At 38.1% G+C, this 16,596-nt stretch overlaps 2 protein-coding genes across 11 annotated transcripts in view; one reads left to right on the top strand and one right to left on the bottom strand.

Moving 5' to 3' along the window:
- Positions 1-808, bottom strand: part of SRSF7 (serine and arginine rich splicing factor 7) — an 8,459-nt gene extending 7,651 nt beyond the window's left edge. For 2 of the 4 annotated variants that reach the window (XM_023735797.1, XM_023735813.1), the window contains exon 1: positions 643-808. In XM_023735797.1, the coding sequence (XP_023591565.1) occupies positions 643-670 (28 nt within the window). In that variant the 5' untranslated portion in view covers positions 671-808. The remainder of the gene's footprint in view (positions 1-642) is intronic. The other 2 variants (XM_004369544.2, XM_004369543.2) reach the window with 2 other exon arrangements.
- A 223-nt stretch (positions 809-1,031) lies between these two features.
- The window catches only part of LOC101358277 (tetratricopeptide repeat protein 39B-like), a 24,061-nt gene continuing 8,496 nt past the window's right edge, over positions 1,032-16,596 (top strand). For 2 of the 7 annotated variants that reach the window (XM_012556505.2, XM_023735763.1), the window contains exons 1-2: positions 1,478-2,050; positions 8,807-8,910. The gene's annotated coding sequence lies outside the window, so the exon portion shown is untranslated. Of the gene's footprint in view, positions 1,252-1,477; positions 2,051-8,806; positions 8,911-16,596 lie in introns of those variants that run through there. The other 5 variants (XM_023735777.1, XM_023735764.1, XM_023735766.1 and 2 more) reach the window with 5 other exon arrangements.

Below are 16,596 nucleotides of genomic sequence, written 5' to 3'. Positions count from 1 at the left end.
TGCGCCGGCTCTGGTCCTCCGCGGCAACCGCCCCAAGCGCAGGCTTGCCCAAGGCTCCAGCTCCCCGCCCCAGAGCCATAAACTGCGCTCGAAAGAACTAAAAGAGAAAGAGAAACCAGGCGCCAGACATAATGATTATTTCTCTACTCCTACTCAGCAACTCGGACGGTTGTTTGACGAGAATGTACACCTCGCAGTTGCCACTATTTTGTTCCGTCTAAAATTCGACCTTGTTTGTACGACTGCGACCAAACGTGCCCGCTAAAGTGGCGGGAAAGCGCTAAGAAAATGCGCCACCATGGTCGTCAATGTGCGCAAAATGGCAGCCGCCGCCGAGGGCGGGGGAAGGGAGCCGGCGGCCCCAAAAAGGGCAACGGGAAAATTCTGATCAAGGGCCCGGCCTCGGGCTACAAAAATGTCCAGGAATTAAAAAGGAACCAGGGGCATACACCCGCCCACCTCCGTCCTCCTTCAATAGCCACCCCCCCCCCCCGCCTTGCTGCCTCCGGCTTCGTATGGCGTGCGCCGAAGCCGCCATTACGCACGCGGAATAACCGTCTCCCAACTGCCGCACTAACCCTACGGCCTCACAATCCTCAGTGCACCCACAGCACTGACCCTCACCAGGCCCCAGTATCTTACCTCCTCCGTACCGCCCGTAACGCGACATGACGACTGGCCCGCGTGCTTAGCTCTTTCAGCTCGCAGTGCCCAGGTCTCGAGTAGTACAAAAACTACCACACAACCTCGCCGATCAACTGTCCTAAGCGGCGCTACGAGGAAGAGCCCGAGTTCGGACTTATATATGCGGCGGCTTGGCTTTGCGCATGCGTCATCTCGACGTTCTGCGCGGCACAAAGGCGCTGAGCGGAAACAGCGGAGAATCGGCGCGGAGGAAACTGAAAAGGCTAAAAAACTAATCAAGGCGGAGGGATACGTTTCCATGGGAACGCCACCATCTGTCTTGTAAACTCTAGGCCTCCTGGTGGTGTCCCGCCCCTTCCCCTCCCCCTTTTCCGGTATCTTTCCTATTTTCTTTCCTTTACCCCTTCCCCTTCCTTTCTCCCCAATCTAAGAACTCTCAGCTCTGGGAATTTTACTACAGGTGCACTATTAGGCCGTCGTAATGAAAGTCTGTAAAATTTAATCGCTGATGTTGCGGCCGTCGCCGTTTTCTACTGCGGGATCTGGCCTGGTTAGCTACTCAGTGACCCTCGGGGCTCATCAGAGGTAATCGGGAGTTTGGCCAGGGTGAGAACTCCAGGAACCTCCCCATTCTCCGTAGTGGTCTCCCGCACTGTCGACCTCAGAAGGGATTATACCGCTGGAGTCTGGTGTAATACTGCCTGCCTTGCATTGACCCTCCAGCCCCTTCGGAGCCAGTCACCAATTTGTCAACAACAGGGTCCGAGTTTTTGGAGTCTGAGGGACAAAGGAATAGAGTTTTTTTTTATGACTATATTGAAATTGTGACAAAACCCTAAATCCTTAAAGCATTTTTACCAGTGGTAATTTTGAAATTATTTGCATTTTAAGCACAAAGTAATCTGTTTGTGCCTCCCTTCTAGTGCTTCCTGCTTTGTATTATAGTACCACGCGGAGCCCTGGTGGCCCAATGGTTAAGAGCTCAGCTGCTAACCAAAAGGTCGGCAGTTCGAATCCACCAGCTGCTCCTGGGAACCCTTTGGGGCAGTTCTACCCAGGTCTATAGGGTGACTATGAGTCAGAATCCACTTGATGGCAATAAGATTTTTTGTTTTTTTATTATAGTAACTTATCTCTTCCACTAATATATGAATCGTGACATCCTTGAGGACTGTGACTTTCTTAGTCATCTTTGAATCCATGCAGTGGAGATAGCAGCCTTGCCACTCAATATATATCAAGTAAACAAATAACTTTTATTTACATTAGCATTGCTTAAAATCCGGTTTTGATTTTATATAATGTATTTTCCAGACACCAACTCTACAAATACAGATTCAAGTTCTTTTTACCAGCCACGGAGCACAGTTGAACATTACACCATAAATACTTGGAATACTCAAAGGTTAGAAATGTTCCACATAAAAGAGGAAATCCTTAGGTATTTGTGTTTTTATCTTTTTCACCTGCTGTAACTGCACTTGGTGTGTATAGATGTGGGGTACAGAGTACAGAAGAAAGGAGGCTTAGGTGAATAAAGGATGGATACTCTCCAGGTAATGTTACAAATTTATATGCATATCAAAACTATCAAAAGAAGAAACAGCAGTCAAGAAAATCTCTAGCAGGAGAATAGAAGTTATATAGAGCGTGTTGTATTCTCCCTTAGTCTAATTGATTTTGTTTTCGTCTACTTAGCAGGGTTCTTCTCAAAAGGATTAAACTGTGTTAATAAGATCTTTATACTTCCTGGAAGATAGAATATCAACTTTATAAAGCTTCATTATTTTGACTTTCTTTTATTAAGAATTTATGAAAATTTCTGTTGGATTAAGCATAAGATAACTTATTGGAAGATAGTAGCTCCTAATGGGTCTCAATAAATATTTTTTGGCTCTGAATACAAAGTCTATTATTGTACTGAAGGATCTCTAAGCAAATGATAAACAATTATAAAAAACTGCTTTCCAATTTATAACAAACTACTTTCACACACATTAAAGAAAAAGGGATAAACCCTGACCAGCATATATATTTCTCTTGGAGGCAGGTACTTTGGTGAGCTAATTGCGTGCTATTTATTCTAGGCCAGACTTTGCTAACCTAGTTACCATGAAAAAAATAGTTCTGTACAATATTTCTGTACACTGTTACACTGAACACTCTCTAAGAACGTGTAACCAAGGCTTTTCACTAAATGTCGATCCAAATCAGGGAGATTTTATTGTTCTACACTCACATAAATTTCTGCCTCTGAGATTCTCTGTTGAATTAAGATCACATTTCCAGATTCAGTTTGAATGTATAAACTAATTCAATTCAACAAATATTCTCATATTTCCTTTATGACCTATTGAGTAATTCTTAAAATGTTACTGTTATATATTGACAATATTATTAGTTTAAGAAGAGAGGTAATTCTTAATCATTTTACAGCAGTTTTCAAAATTTATCTGCATTGCCTAGATTCTGTATTACCAGAGAAGCATTTAAATAAAAATTTCACTTTTTAATCTTACTTCCCTGTGCATTTTAGTTTCACTTTTAAGTCATTGTCACTGTTTTAGCTTGAATGTGAAAACTATAAAACAAGAAGAGCAAATTTAAACCTTTTGCACATGTATTTATTTTTAATATAGTCTGTAGTAACAAATATTTGTCTTTTAATATGTTTACGTATGTACTGTGTATGTGTGTTTTCTAGGTCAAGCCAAACAGCTGTGTTCAACTATAGCTTTCTTTTCGTTTTCAACATTTCCTGATCTCTTATTCACTCTAGAATGCTGTTAGGAAATTCTGGGAAGGATAAGTTCTTCAAGGGATATTTATAATTCCTTCATATTTTATACAGACATTAACTTCTCATTAGCTAAGTACTGAACTACAGTCAGTAGTGAAGTAGGAAGGATGGGGAGAGGAACCGTTAAAAAACCACAGTGTTTTAACCAACTCCAAAGAGTGAAACTAGGAACAGGAAAAATATGATGGAGGAAATAATTATAGGCCTGTCTGACGGTTATAAATATTATCTAAATGGGTGGTTTAGGAGTATAAAACAATCTAGGAAGACTAAGGCTTTATGAGGAATGACTGATTGTGTTAAAAAGTGTGAAACTGTAGCACCAGCACACCCTAAGCTAATCAATTGTGTTGTTCCCTCTCTAAAGAAAGAATATTAATGAAAGGGACTTGGTCAGCTAGATGTCTAAACTAAGGAGCTAGCCTAGCTAAGAAGAGAATCTTGTAGGTAGGAATATTTCGATCACTAAAGAGACGTACTTCAGTAAAATAGGACTAATTCTTTGGGCTTTTCCAAGTGATAGGTGAAATACCTCTTAAGACCAGTGTGCATAAGGATTGCTTGGGATACTATTAACAGTGCAGATTTCAAAGTTCCATCTCCAAAGATGCTGATTTGTTAGAACTGGGTTGACCTAAAGAGCCTGCATTACTGACCAGCACTGGGCCATGCTTTGAGAAACATGCTCAGGACCATTGACTTCTCCTTGTTTGATTTTTTGATGCTGATATTCTATGCCCTGGAAATGAATATCTTCTACTGTAAATTAATAAAATGATTTTAGTTCATAAATCCTTTTCTTAGAAGAGGTGATGCAGTATAATAATTAAGAGCATAAGCTTGCGGAGTGTGCCAGTTGGGTTTGAAGCTTGGCTTCACTACAGGCAGTCCTTGGATGACGAACGAGTTCTGTTTCTAAATCTGTCTTTAAGTCGAATTTGTATGTAAGTCAGAACAGGTACTGTTGGTATCTAAGATCAGTTAGTCAAATGTTTGTCTTAGTATATAGTATATAGTGTACCTTCTATGCATTAAAAACATTAAAGAAACACAGATACACTAAAACATCTTTAACATAATACAGTAATAATAATGATGTTTTGATGCGTGTTTCAAAGTAGTGCCCGTTTGGTATTATGAACCATTGTATGTTACTTGAATTTTTAATATAATAGGGTTTACGGGGGTTGGTTATAACTACAGGTTGTATGTAAGTCAGACTTTTGTAACCCAGGAAATTAGCTGTACTTAATAGCTGCCAACCCTTGACCAGGAAGGAGTCCTGGTGGCACAATGGTTACGAGCTCGGCTGAGTAACCAAACGTGAGCAGTTTTAACCCATCAGCCCTCTTCAGGGGAGAAAAGACCTGGTGATCTGCTCCCAGCTCTCTGCTCCCATAAAGATTATTACCTAGGAAACCTAATGGGATAGTTCTACTCTCTCATATAGGGTGCTATGAGATTTGAATCGACAGCACACAACAACAGCCCTTGACCAAAGGAGCCCATTGGTGCAATGGCTAAGTGTTTGGCTGCTAACTGAAATGTTGGTGGTTCTGACCCACCCAGGGGCTTCCCAGGAGAAAACTTATCTGCTCCAGTAAAGATCACAGCCTAGAAACCCTGTGGGGCAATTCTCCTCTGTCACATGGGGTCACTATGAATTGAAACCAACTTGAAGCCACCTAACAACAACAACCTTTGATCATCCTAATACTTCCTCATTTATAAAATGGGTTTTAATAATGTTGTCTGTCATGGATTGAATTGTGCCCCCGAAAAGTATGTGTCACCTTGGTTAGGCCATGATTCCCCGTATTGTGTGGTTGTCCTCCATATTGTGATTGATATAATTTTCCTATATGTTGTAAATCCTAATCTCTTCCTGTGGTTAGTGAGGCAAGATTGAATTATGTTGAAAAGGATTGGGGTGGGAAGTAACACCATTGCTTAGGTCACATCCCTGATCCAATATAAAGGGAGTTTCCCTGGGGTGTTGCCTGCCTCACCTTTTACCTCACAAGAGATAAAAGCAAAGGGAAGCAAGCAGAGAGTTGGGGACCACATACCACCAAGAAAGCAGTACCGGGAGTAGAGCACGTCCTTTGGACCCGAGGTTCCTACTCGGAGAAACTCCTAGTCTAGGGGAATATTGATGAGAATGACCTTCTTCCAGAGCCAACAGAGAAAGCCTTCCCCTGGCTGATGCCCTGAATTTGGACTTTTAGCCTACTTTACTGTGAGGAAATAAATTTCTCTTTGTTAAAGCCATCCACTTATGGTATTTCTGTTCTAGCAGCACTAGATAACTAAGACAGTATCTATTAAAGAGAGTTAGGATTAGATGAGGCAAACCATGTAAATAACATCGCCCAGCGTCTAGCACATAGTTGCTGTTGTTAGGTGCTGTAGAGTCGGTTCTGACTCACAGCCACCCTATGTACAACAGAACGAAACACTGCCAGGTCCTGCGCCATCCTCATGATTGTTGTTATGCTTGAGCCCATCTTTGGAACCACTGTGTCAGTCCATCTTGTTGAGGGTCTACCTCTTTTTCGTTGACCCTCTACTTTACCAAGCATTATGTCCTTTTCCAGGAACTGATCCCTCCTGAAAACATGTCCAAAGTATATCAAACAAAGTCTTGGCCATCCTCGCTTCCAAAGAGCATTCTGGCTGTACTTCTTCCAAGACAGTTTTATTTGTTCTTTTGGCAGTCCATAGTAAATTCAATATTCTTCACCAACACCATAGTTCTTTGGTCTTGCTTATTCACTGCCCAGCTATCCCATGCATATGAGGTGATTGAAAATACCATGGCTTGAGTCAGGTGACTTTAAAGAGATCTTTAAAGAGAGATTTTGCAGCAGATTTGCCCAAGGCAATGCGTCGTTTGATTTCTTGACTGCCACTTCCATGGGAGTTGATTGTGAATCCAAGTAAAATGAAATCTTTTACAACTTCGATCTTTTCTCCATTTATCATGATGTTGCTTTTTGGTCCAGTTATGAGGATTTTTGTTTTCCTTATGTTGAGGTGTTGTCTTGGTTATCTAGTGCTGCTGTAACAGAAATACCACAAATGGATGGTTTCAACAAACAGAAGTTTATTCTCTCACAATCTAGTAGGCTAGAAGTCCAAATTTAGGGCATCAGCTCCAGAGGAAGCGTTTTTCTCTGCCAGCTCTGGAGGAAGGTCCTTGTCATCAATCTTTCCCTGGTCTAGGAGCTTCTCAGGCACAGGGAACCTGGGTCCAAAGGACACCCTCTGCTCCCAGTGCTGCTTGCTAGTATGAGGTCCCCCTGTCTCTCTGCTCAGTTCTCTCTTTTATATCTCAAAAGAGATTGGCTTAAGACACAATCTAATTGTGTAGATCTCATCCACATAACTGCTGCTAATCCATCTCATTAACATCATAGTGACAGGATTTACAGCACAGTAAAATCACATCAGATGACAAAGTGGTGGACAATAATACAATGCTGGGAATCATGGCCTAGCCAAATTGATACACTATTTTTGGGGGACACAATTCAATCTATGACAGGTGTAATATATTCTGAAGGCTGTAGTCTTTAATCTTCATCGGTAAGTGCTTCAGGTCCTCTTCACTTTCAGCAAGCAAGGTTGTGTCATCTGCATAACACAGGTTGTTAATGAGTCTTCCTCCAATCCTGATGCCCCATTCTTCTTCATATATTCCATTTTCTCCGATTATTTGCTCAGCATACAGATTGAAAAAGTATGGTGAAAGGATACAACCCTGACGCAGTCCTTTCCTGACTTTAAACCATGCAGTATCCCCTTGTTCTGTATGAATGACTGCCTCTTGATCTACGTACAGGTTCCTCATGAGTACAATTAAGTGTTCTGGAATTCCCATTCTTCACAATGTTATCCATAATTTGTTATGATCCACACAGTCAAATGCCTTTGCATAGTGAATAAAACACAGGTAAACACCTTTCAGGTATTCTCTGCTTTCCGCCAGGATCCATCTGACATCAGCAATGATGTCCTTTGTTCCACGTCCTCTTCTGAATCTGGCTTGAATTTCTGGAAGTTCCCTGTCGATGTACTGCTGCAACTGCTTTTGAATGATCTTCAGCAAAATTTTACTTGTATGTGATATTAATGATATTGTTCAATAATTTCCACATTCTGTTGGATCACCTTTCTTTGGAATAGGCATAAATACGGATCTCTTCCAGTTGGTTGGCCAGGTAGCTGTCTTCCAAATTTTTTGACATAGACAATCGAGCACTTCCAGTGCTGCATCTGTTTGTTGAAACATCTCAGTTGGTATTGCATCAATTCCTGGAGCCTTGTTTTTTGCCAATGTCTTCGGTGCAGCTTGGACTTCTTCCTTCAGTACCATCGGCTCTTGATCATATGCTATCTCCTGAAATGATTGAACGTCAACCAATTGTTTTTGGTACAGTGACCCTGTGTATTCCTTCCTTCTTCTTTTGATGCTTCCTGTGTCATTCAGTATTTTGCCCATAGAGTCCTTCACTATTGCAACTTGAGGCTTGAGTTTTTTCTTAAGTTGTTTCAGCTTGAGAAATGACGAGTGTGTTCTTCCCTTCTGGTTTTCTAACTCCAGGTCTTTGTACATTTCATTATAATACTTTACTTTGTCTTCTCGAGCTGCCCTTTGAAATCTTCTGTTCAGCTCTTTTACTTCATCATTTCTTCTGTTCGCTTTAGCAAGTTTCAGAGTCTCTTCTGACATCCATTTTGGTATTTTCTTTCTTGTCTTTTAAATGACCTTTCTTCATGTATGATTTCCTTCCACAACTCATCTGGTCTTTGGTCATTAGTGTTCAATGTGTCAAATCTGTTCTTGAGGTGGTCTCTGAATTCAGGTGGGATATACTCAGGGTTGTACTTTGGCTCTCGTGGACTTCTTTTAATTTTCTTCAGCTTCAACTTGAACTTGCGTAACTACTAGCACGTAGTTAGTATTCAGTTAATATTGGCCGCAGTAGCAGTAACAGTAGCAGTAGTAGTTTGATTAACCCGTATAGGTTTCTAAATATTTGATATGATCTGTGTATACTGACAAAATTGAAATTTTGTTTCTGCAAAGCTGGGGACTAGATTCTGGAACATGGTGACCATCCTTAAGCGGCCAGTCAACTCCCTCTAAGACGTCTTTGTTTCTTCACTCATTACTTCAATAAGGGCCAAATTTTCACTTTTCTTCTTTTTTTTTTTTTTTTATTTTTATTGTGCTTTAGGTGAAAGTTTACAGCACAAATTAGTTTCTCATTCAAAAACTTATACACAAATTGTTTTGTGACGTTGGTTGCAATCCCCACTTTGTGTCAGCACGTATTTTTCTTCTTTGGTCTGCAGAAAGAAGCAACAACTCAGAAAAAGAAATATTCTTCACAAAAAGTAGATACCCAAGAATCCCAAATTCAGATGCTGAGATCTTCTTAAGGGGTCTATCGCCAAAGGTATTTTTCCTGTGGAATGGGGAGATGTGAGTTCGTGAGCAATGGAGTAAGGTTGGAAATTGTCATTTTTTAATTATTACAAAGTTAAGTCTTTGAAACTAATTTCTGTAAGATCAGGTAAGTACACCTTTAAAAAGAAAAAAAGCAAGTAAAAAATCTATTCCAAAGCCAAGGACAAATGGATACATATACAACTCTCAAATAAATGATTAAGTTTAGACTACATATGAAAGAAATGACTTGAAATTCAGAGGTAGGAGAAATTTTTTTAGGTCATCAATCTTCCACCTTGTTTTTCAAATGAGACTAAGACTTAGAATTGCAGTGAAGTGGTTCCCACATCCTGCTTCAAGGACTGGTCAGTCTGGACTTGGATGAAATTTTCTCCAATCTAAGAAAAATAACAACTGTTGCCAACCACTCTTTTGGGGAAGAACCATCTTTTATTTTGTAAATATGTCTTTTCTATTTTTTTTTTGTTAAAACGTGCCGTCACCCCTGGTAAGAGGGAGAGGGAATGGGAAGGATTATTGTTTAGAAAACATTGAGTTTTTGTTAATGAGGATGGAAAATGTAGCAGAGGACATAGGTGATGATGGTTGCACAACATGATTGATGTAATTGATCTCACTGAATTGTACATGTGAAAAATGTTGAATTGGCAAATGTGCTATCTATATTTTTACAACAATAATAGACAATAAATTTAATGTCCCCCTCTTTTTTTTTAATAGAAGGATACTGAAAGTAAAATTTTTTTAAATCTCATGTTGACAGAAAAAAATAGTTTGTCCCTTCCTCCTCCCAGTTTTTTTTCCTAATCTAACTAGTCCCCAAAATCCAAGACTGTAGAGTCTCTCTAATAATGGGCAAAGCCTGGACTTAACCCAATAAAAATTAGGCAAAGAACAGAAACATAAGTTTAGAAAAGCAAAAAGTACATATAGCCAATGAAGAAGGAAGAAATGTCTATCATTAATGAAGAAGTACATATTAAATAATATGCTATTTTTGTCAGTAGTGCAAGGAAGTTGGTGCTTATACCCACTGATGGGAATATAAAATAACATAACATATTTAAAGGGAAATTTTGCAGTATGTTTTAAAATTATTAAGTTGTTTGTATACTTTGGCCCAGCAATCCTACTTCCTGGAATTTATCCTAGGAAATAATCAAAGGTATACATAAAGATTTATATATAAAAATATTTATAGGATCTTATTTGTAATATCAAAAAGTTGGAAATTGCTTGGAAATCAAACAGAAAGGGATTGGTTAAATATGTTATATCAATTGATTAAATATATTATGGCCATTAAAAACCACATTGTAGAATAATTTTTAGTGTCAGAAAAGTGTTCATGATATATAGTTAACCAAGAAAGGTAGACTTCAAAACAATATGCATGCACAGAATAATTTCAGTTTTGTAAAAATAAATTGTATTAATAAAAGTAATTTAAGTTTTCTTGTTTTGCTTTTCTGTAGGCTACAATTTTCATAATAATCATATTTCTTTTTTAAGTATGGGGCTTGGAGATGGAGGAATTCTGAGTCTGAATTGAGAAATCACCATTTAGTAGCTGTATAAACTAGAACATGTTACTGTACTTATCATTTTAGGATCTAGATTTCTCTGGAGAAAATGAGGATAATAAAAGGTGCTATGTTTGAGTGTATTATAAGTGTAGTTTACGTGTGTTTTGGTTATTTTCTGATTTTTCTGTTTTGAGTCATCCTGCTTATGATAAAAATATATAATCTTATTTTGAAAAATAAATGTAAGTATTTTAAGTGGAAGTATAATTGGGGGAATTAACATAGATAGTTAATATAGAATCTAGCATACATATATAAGTATATATAAATAATATGTTATCTACATATGTTGCATGTATATGTATTCCCAAACTGTTAACTGTGGTTGCCTCTGGAAATAGGGTTGAAGACAGGGAGGGGCTTTTTTTTTTTTTTACTATATACTGCTCTGTATTGTTTGAAAGAAGTCCCTGGGTGGTGCAAGTGGTTAAGCATTCAATTACTAGCTGAAAGGTTGGCGGTTCAAACCTACCCAGAGGCATCTCTGAAGACAGGCCTGGCGATCTGCTTCCATAAGATTTAAAAACCCTATGGAGCAGTTCTACTCTGCACACATGGGGTTGCCATGAGTCAAAATTGACTCAACAGCAACTAACAACAATTGTTTGAAAGTTTATTATAAAAACAACAAATATATGACTTTTGTAATTTTTAAATATTATAATATGCCCTTTCCCCACACCCGCTATTTCTTTTATCATAGCACTTCTTACCATCTAACTTGTTTATCATCCGAGAGTCTCCCCCTACTAGAATGTAAGAACCACAATGTCAGGGACTTTGTTTTATTTATTACTGAATTCTCATTATCCCGGTGATGTAGTGGTTAAGAGCTACGGCTGCTAACCAAAAGACTGGCAGTTCAAATCCGCCCAGGCGCTCTGTGGAAACCCTATGGGGCACTTCTACCCTGTCCTATAGGGTCGCTGTGAGTCGAAATTGACTGTGGTTAATGGTTAATTAAATTAGCATTGTGCTTGGCCTGTAGTGAGTTTTCAATTAATATTTGTAGAATCAATGAATTTTGATTTTTTTTAAAAATTATATAATTGTCTTTCACATGGTTATTGCTCAATTAATATTTAGTAATGAATGATTGGAGTCCTGGTGACTCAGTAGTTAAGAGCTCGGCTGCTAACTGAAAGGGTGGCAGCTTGACTCTGCTCCTTGGAAACTATGAAGCAGCTGTACTCTGTCTTACACGGTTGCTTATGGGCCGGAATCGACTCCACGGCAATGGGAATGAATGATTTGCCTTGGAACCGACTCAATGGCACCTAACAGCAATAACAACATACATCTATTTAGCGTCCATATCTGATCCTCTGATTCTCCCAGTCCAGACAGTTTTGTACTGAACTGACTCCCTATAATTAATTTGTTTTGGCTTTCTATCAACGTTTTGAGAGTTGTAGTAAGACATCTGTTTTATGTTTTAAAAATTTGCCTGGGATTCTTCTAATATACTACCATTTTCCAGTGGGGCACTGTTGGTATTAAAAACCAACCAAACAAACAAACAAAAAAACCCCAAAGCAAACCCCACTTCACCTTAGAATTGTTCCATCTGGTTAGTATACCATGGAAAGTTGTATATTATGTTTTTAATCCCACTCATTCTCCAACCCCCCGGCCCACAGTGCAACAAGTTCGGGGTTTCTCATAAAGATGTAAAATTTCTGCGATGAAGATCTGTTTGCTGAGTTGGTCTTTCCAGGTATAAAGAACTAAATTATTTTCCTGAATTTTGCTGGTTCCACTTATTCTGGCACAATATTGGAAGGCATCAGCATGATCTTGATATTCGGTCACCTCAGATTTCAGGGAGGCAGTGTGTCGCTACAGTTAAACGTCTTAGAATGAGATGCTAATGAAGTCCAAGTTTTATTTCCCATAGGAGCCTTCAAGCTTTCTTGAAAGGGAAACTTTGAATATTTTTGTGTATTCACTTGAGGCACTGGAAGGAGAGTATAAATCACTTAACACTGTTTTTACACTGACTAATCTAGAATCCAGTGAGGGTGCGTGTACTCCTTTTCATCTTTTCCTCCTCAAAATCGTATATTATGCAGCTAATAAGTAAAAGCTGGAGCCCTGGTGGCACAGTGTTTAAGTGCTATCTATGACTGCTAACCAAAGGTCGGCAGTTTGAATCCACCAGCTGCTCCTTGGAAACCCTATGGAGGCAGTTCTGCTCTGTCCTATTGGGTCACTATAGGGTTGCTTTGAGTAGGAGTCGACTCGATGGCAACAGGTTTGGTTTTGGTTTCTTGGTAAGACTAAGCTATTGTGTTTAAACACCAGGATAAAAAGATAATAGATATATGTATCTTGCCTTCAGTGAAGTCCAGCAGGGTATAGACACAATGCATATATATCTACTTTAAACTTGATTGGTTTGGACTCCATTATTTCAGATATAATATCAGTTGCTGTCATTTATTTTCTATTAATGACTTTATTCTTTCTTATCCTGAACTTTGCTCAGAATCCTAGTCAAATTTTTCACAAATCGTTTCCCACTTTTCTGACTCTTTTCTGCCTCCAGTGCTGTGAAACTCCAAAGCTACTATTTCTGACAGTATATTTGTGTTTGCGTAATTTCTCTATTCCATTCCTTTGTTTATAATTAACCTGTTGGTTTGTATAGGTCCTGGTCAATCTATTGTCTCTTAAATTGCCTCGAAGCACATCTGCCCATATATGTATATATATAGTTGTTGTTCTTGTTAGTGGGTTTTTACCCTGCCTCCCTGCAACAATAGAAGAAAATCCGGCTAAATCTCATGGAAGATTTTCTAGGATTTTGTAGCTGCTGGTTTTATCCCAAAGCTCAACTGTTCCTGCGGTCTTTCAAGAGATAATTTTCTCAGTGGGAGCTTCCCTCTCTGCTACTATGGGTCTTTAGACATCCTGAAAAATTGTATTTCATGTTCACTTTTTGTTGTTTCCTTTCTTTACTGCAGTGATATATATAGATATATATATTTAAAATTTGGAATTGATAAAACTGCAGTCTTCCAAAATAGTCTAACTTTTCGCTAGTTCAGATAAAGCATTTTCAGTTATTATATAATTTTGATCTATTAGTTAATATGGTGACCTGCATGATAGCTCTTTCTTTGGAAAAACAGTCTCCAGCCATTTGTACCTTGAAGTATTTGCAATGTACAAAGATAAACATGTGTGGAAGTGTACCTACTCATTATGAATGTACAAAAAAAAGAAAATACTCACTTTTACACCTTCTCAGTCACTAGCTTTTTACAAGAGTCTTTCTTTAAAAGTCTTATAATTTATGGATAGTTTAATTTCTTTTTTGATAAATTTGCAAACCCAAACTATGATGCCATGATTTCCTTTTTTTTTTTTGGTGTTTTCATTTTTAATACCCATGTAGAACCACAAAAGAAATATGTAATATTTAATTCACTGGGAGTAGAAATCATTATAATGTAATCTATTTAAATTAGTTTAAATGTCAACTTCTATAGTCTTTTTTTTACAAGCCAAAGTTTTATGTAATTTCACAAAGGTACTAACTCCTCAGGGCATATTCTGAGGGTAGATCATTAAAGTTTAGACTCTATATTGCCTACCATTAGATATATTCACTCTATAAATTACAGTTTAAAAAGGACTCTTGATGAAAGGTTATTTTATACCTTAAAGCATCTTGGAGCGTGGGAAGTTGGAAGAGCTGTAGTAAGAAAGTGTTCACAATTAACAACCTATTCCTGTTGACAAAGCATGATAAACACAAAGTAATTGTTGAAGTAAACCAGGGTTTGACAGAAAGATATGGTGGTTGACTAACTGCTCCAACAGCTCGTTGGTGTGGAGTGTGATCCCCACAGTCCAAGATTAGAGTCCCAGCCTGTATTACAGCCATATTCCTCCAACAACATATTCACAGTGAATTGGGAAGTCAGCAGACATAGATTCTCATCTCTATTATTAATTTATTATTAAGATCATGTAACTAAATCATATAATCTTAGCTATGTCACAGACTTTTTGGGCCTCATTTTTCTCATGTATCAAAAGAGAGTTCTAGCCCCCAATTATCTTACTAAAAGTTAGTATTCATTAATTGCTTACTATTGTCAGATACTGTATTAAGTGTTTTTTATATATTATCTCATTTTTTTACTCTACAAGTACAGGTGAACCAGTCATTCTTGGACAAGCCTCTGCTGCTTTCTTTATGCCCTTCTTATCCCTATAATAGTTCTCTATTGTCCTTAGCAATTGCTGTACTTATAAAAGTCCTACTCATACTTAAAAACTTAGCTTAAATATATAACTTCATAGAATCAGACATTAAATGATTTGCCCAAGGTCATACACCTACCTCTTTAATGAAGAAAGTGTGACATAATGAAAAGAGCAGGACTTTGAACCAGTTTGTTCCCCTACCCCCACCCCACCAACTGAGAATTTGCATTTTTAACAATTCCCAGCAGGTTATACATAAGAATCACCTGGAGGTCTTGTTAAAATGTAGATTCTGATTCAGTATATCTGAGGTTGAAATACAAGTTCACAGTAAGGAACTTGTTAGAAATGCAAATTCTCAGCAGGGGTTCAAATCAAATGACCCAGTTCAAAGCCCCAGAAAAGAGCAGTGATCCGTGACTCATAAAGATTTGAAATTGAATCCTGTCTCTGCAATTTACTATTAGTTTTAGAAAAATCACTTAAATGTTTTAGGTATCTATTGTCTCATTTATATTCATTCACATATCATTCATTCAAGCATGCTTTTAAAATGATTCAAAGCTGATAATCATAATTAATCCAACTTAAAATTTTGAATGATTTTGGACAGCAGTGTTGCATGCTTCTATCTATTTAGCCTAATTATTCCTTTGGATTAATAGATAAGATTATTAATTATCTATATAATATTAAATCGATAATGTAGAAACCTTTTAAAATTATAAAAACAATATGTTTCTTGTAGAATATGGGAGATGTAAAAAAGTAGACTAAAAATGCAATAATCATACATGGCCTAACTGTCCAGATAAAACATTTGTCTTGTTCACTGCTATAGCCTGAGCAGGTAAACAGTGCCCAACACATAGTAGATGCTCAGTAAATATTTTTGAATTACTTAAAAAGTTGAGCTCATACTGTGCGATATAGCATTATGACTATGAGTATGCGCTCTGAAGTCCATCCACCTGGGTTTGAGTCTTGGTCCTGCACTCACCACAAATGTGACCTTGGGCAAGCCACTTAGCTTCACTAAGACTCAGTTCCCCCATAAGAAAAAGAGAAATGATAGTAATACCTACCTCATCCAGTTGTTATGAGAAATAAATGAGATAATGCATACAAAGCTGCTTATAGGCATTCTTTTCTGATTATAAAAGTAACATGATAATTGTGGAAATTGTATAAAAAAGAGAAAAGCACAAATCCCAGGCTGTGAATTTTTTGAGGACATGGACCAAATCTATCTTATTAACCACTGTATGACAGGTTCCTAGCATAGTCCTTATCACAGAGTTGTTGTTGATATTAGGTGCTGTCAAGGTGATTTTTGACTCATAAAAATCCCATTGCCATAGGGTCGATTCCGACTCATAGAGACCCTATAGGATAGAATAGAACTGCCCCATAGAGTTTCCAAGGAGCGCCTGGTGGATTTGAACTGCAGACCTTTTGGGTTGCAGTTGTAGCACTTAACCACTGCATGACCAGTGTTTCCTTTTGGCTCATAGCCACCCAATATGACAGAGTAGAACTGCCCCATAGGGTTTTCTAGTCTGTAATCTTTAGGGGTGGAGATCCCCAGGTCTTTCTCCTATGGAGCCGCTGAGTGGATTCAAACCAAAGACCCTTCAGTTAGCAGCCAAGTACTTAACGCTTGCGCCATCCAGGGCTCCTTATCATAGAGTACGTGCACAATGTTTATTGAACGTTATTAAATAAAAAAGAATATAAAAATTATCCATAATCCACTCAATGCACCCATAAAGAGACGGAGAGTGGCAGAATGGTTAAGAAAACAGGATCCATCAATATGCTGTCTACAAGAAACACACCTTAGAAACAAAGATGTGAATTTATTAAAA

This window comes from Trichechus manatus, unplaced genomic scaffold, assembly GCF_000243295.1.
Source record: "Trichechus manatus latirostris isolate Lorelei unplaced genomic scaffold, TriManLat1.0 scaffold00005, whole genome shotgun sequence".
Classification (NCBI taxonomy): domain Eukaryota; kingdom Metazoa; phylum Chordata; class Mammalia; order Sirenia; family Trichechidae; genus Trichechus; species Trichechus manatus.
This window is presented reverse-complemented; position numbering and strand designations above follow the sequence as displayed.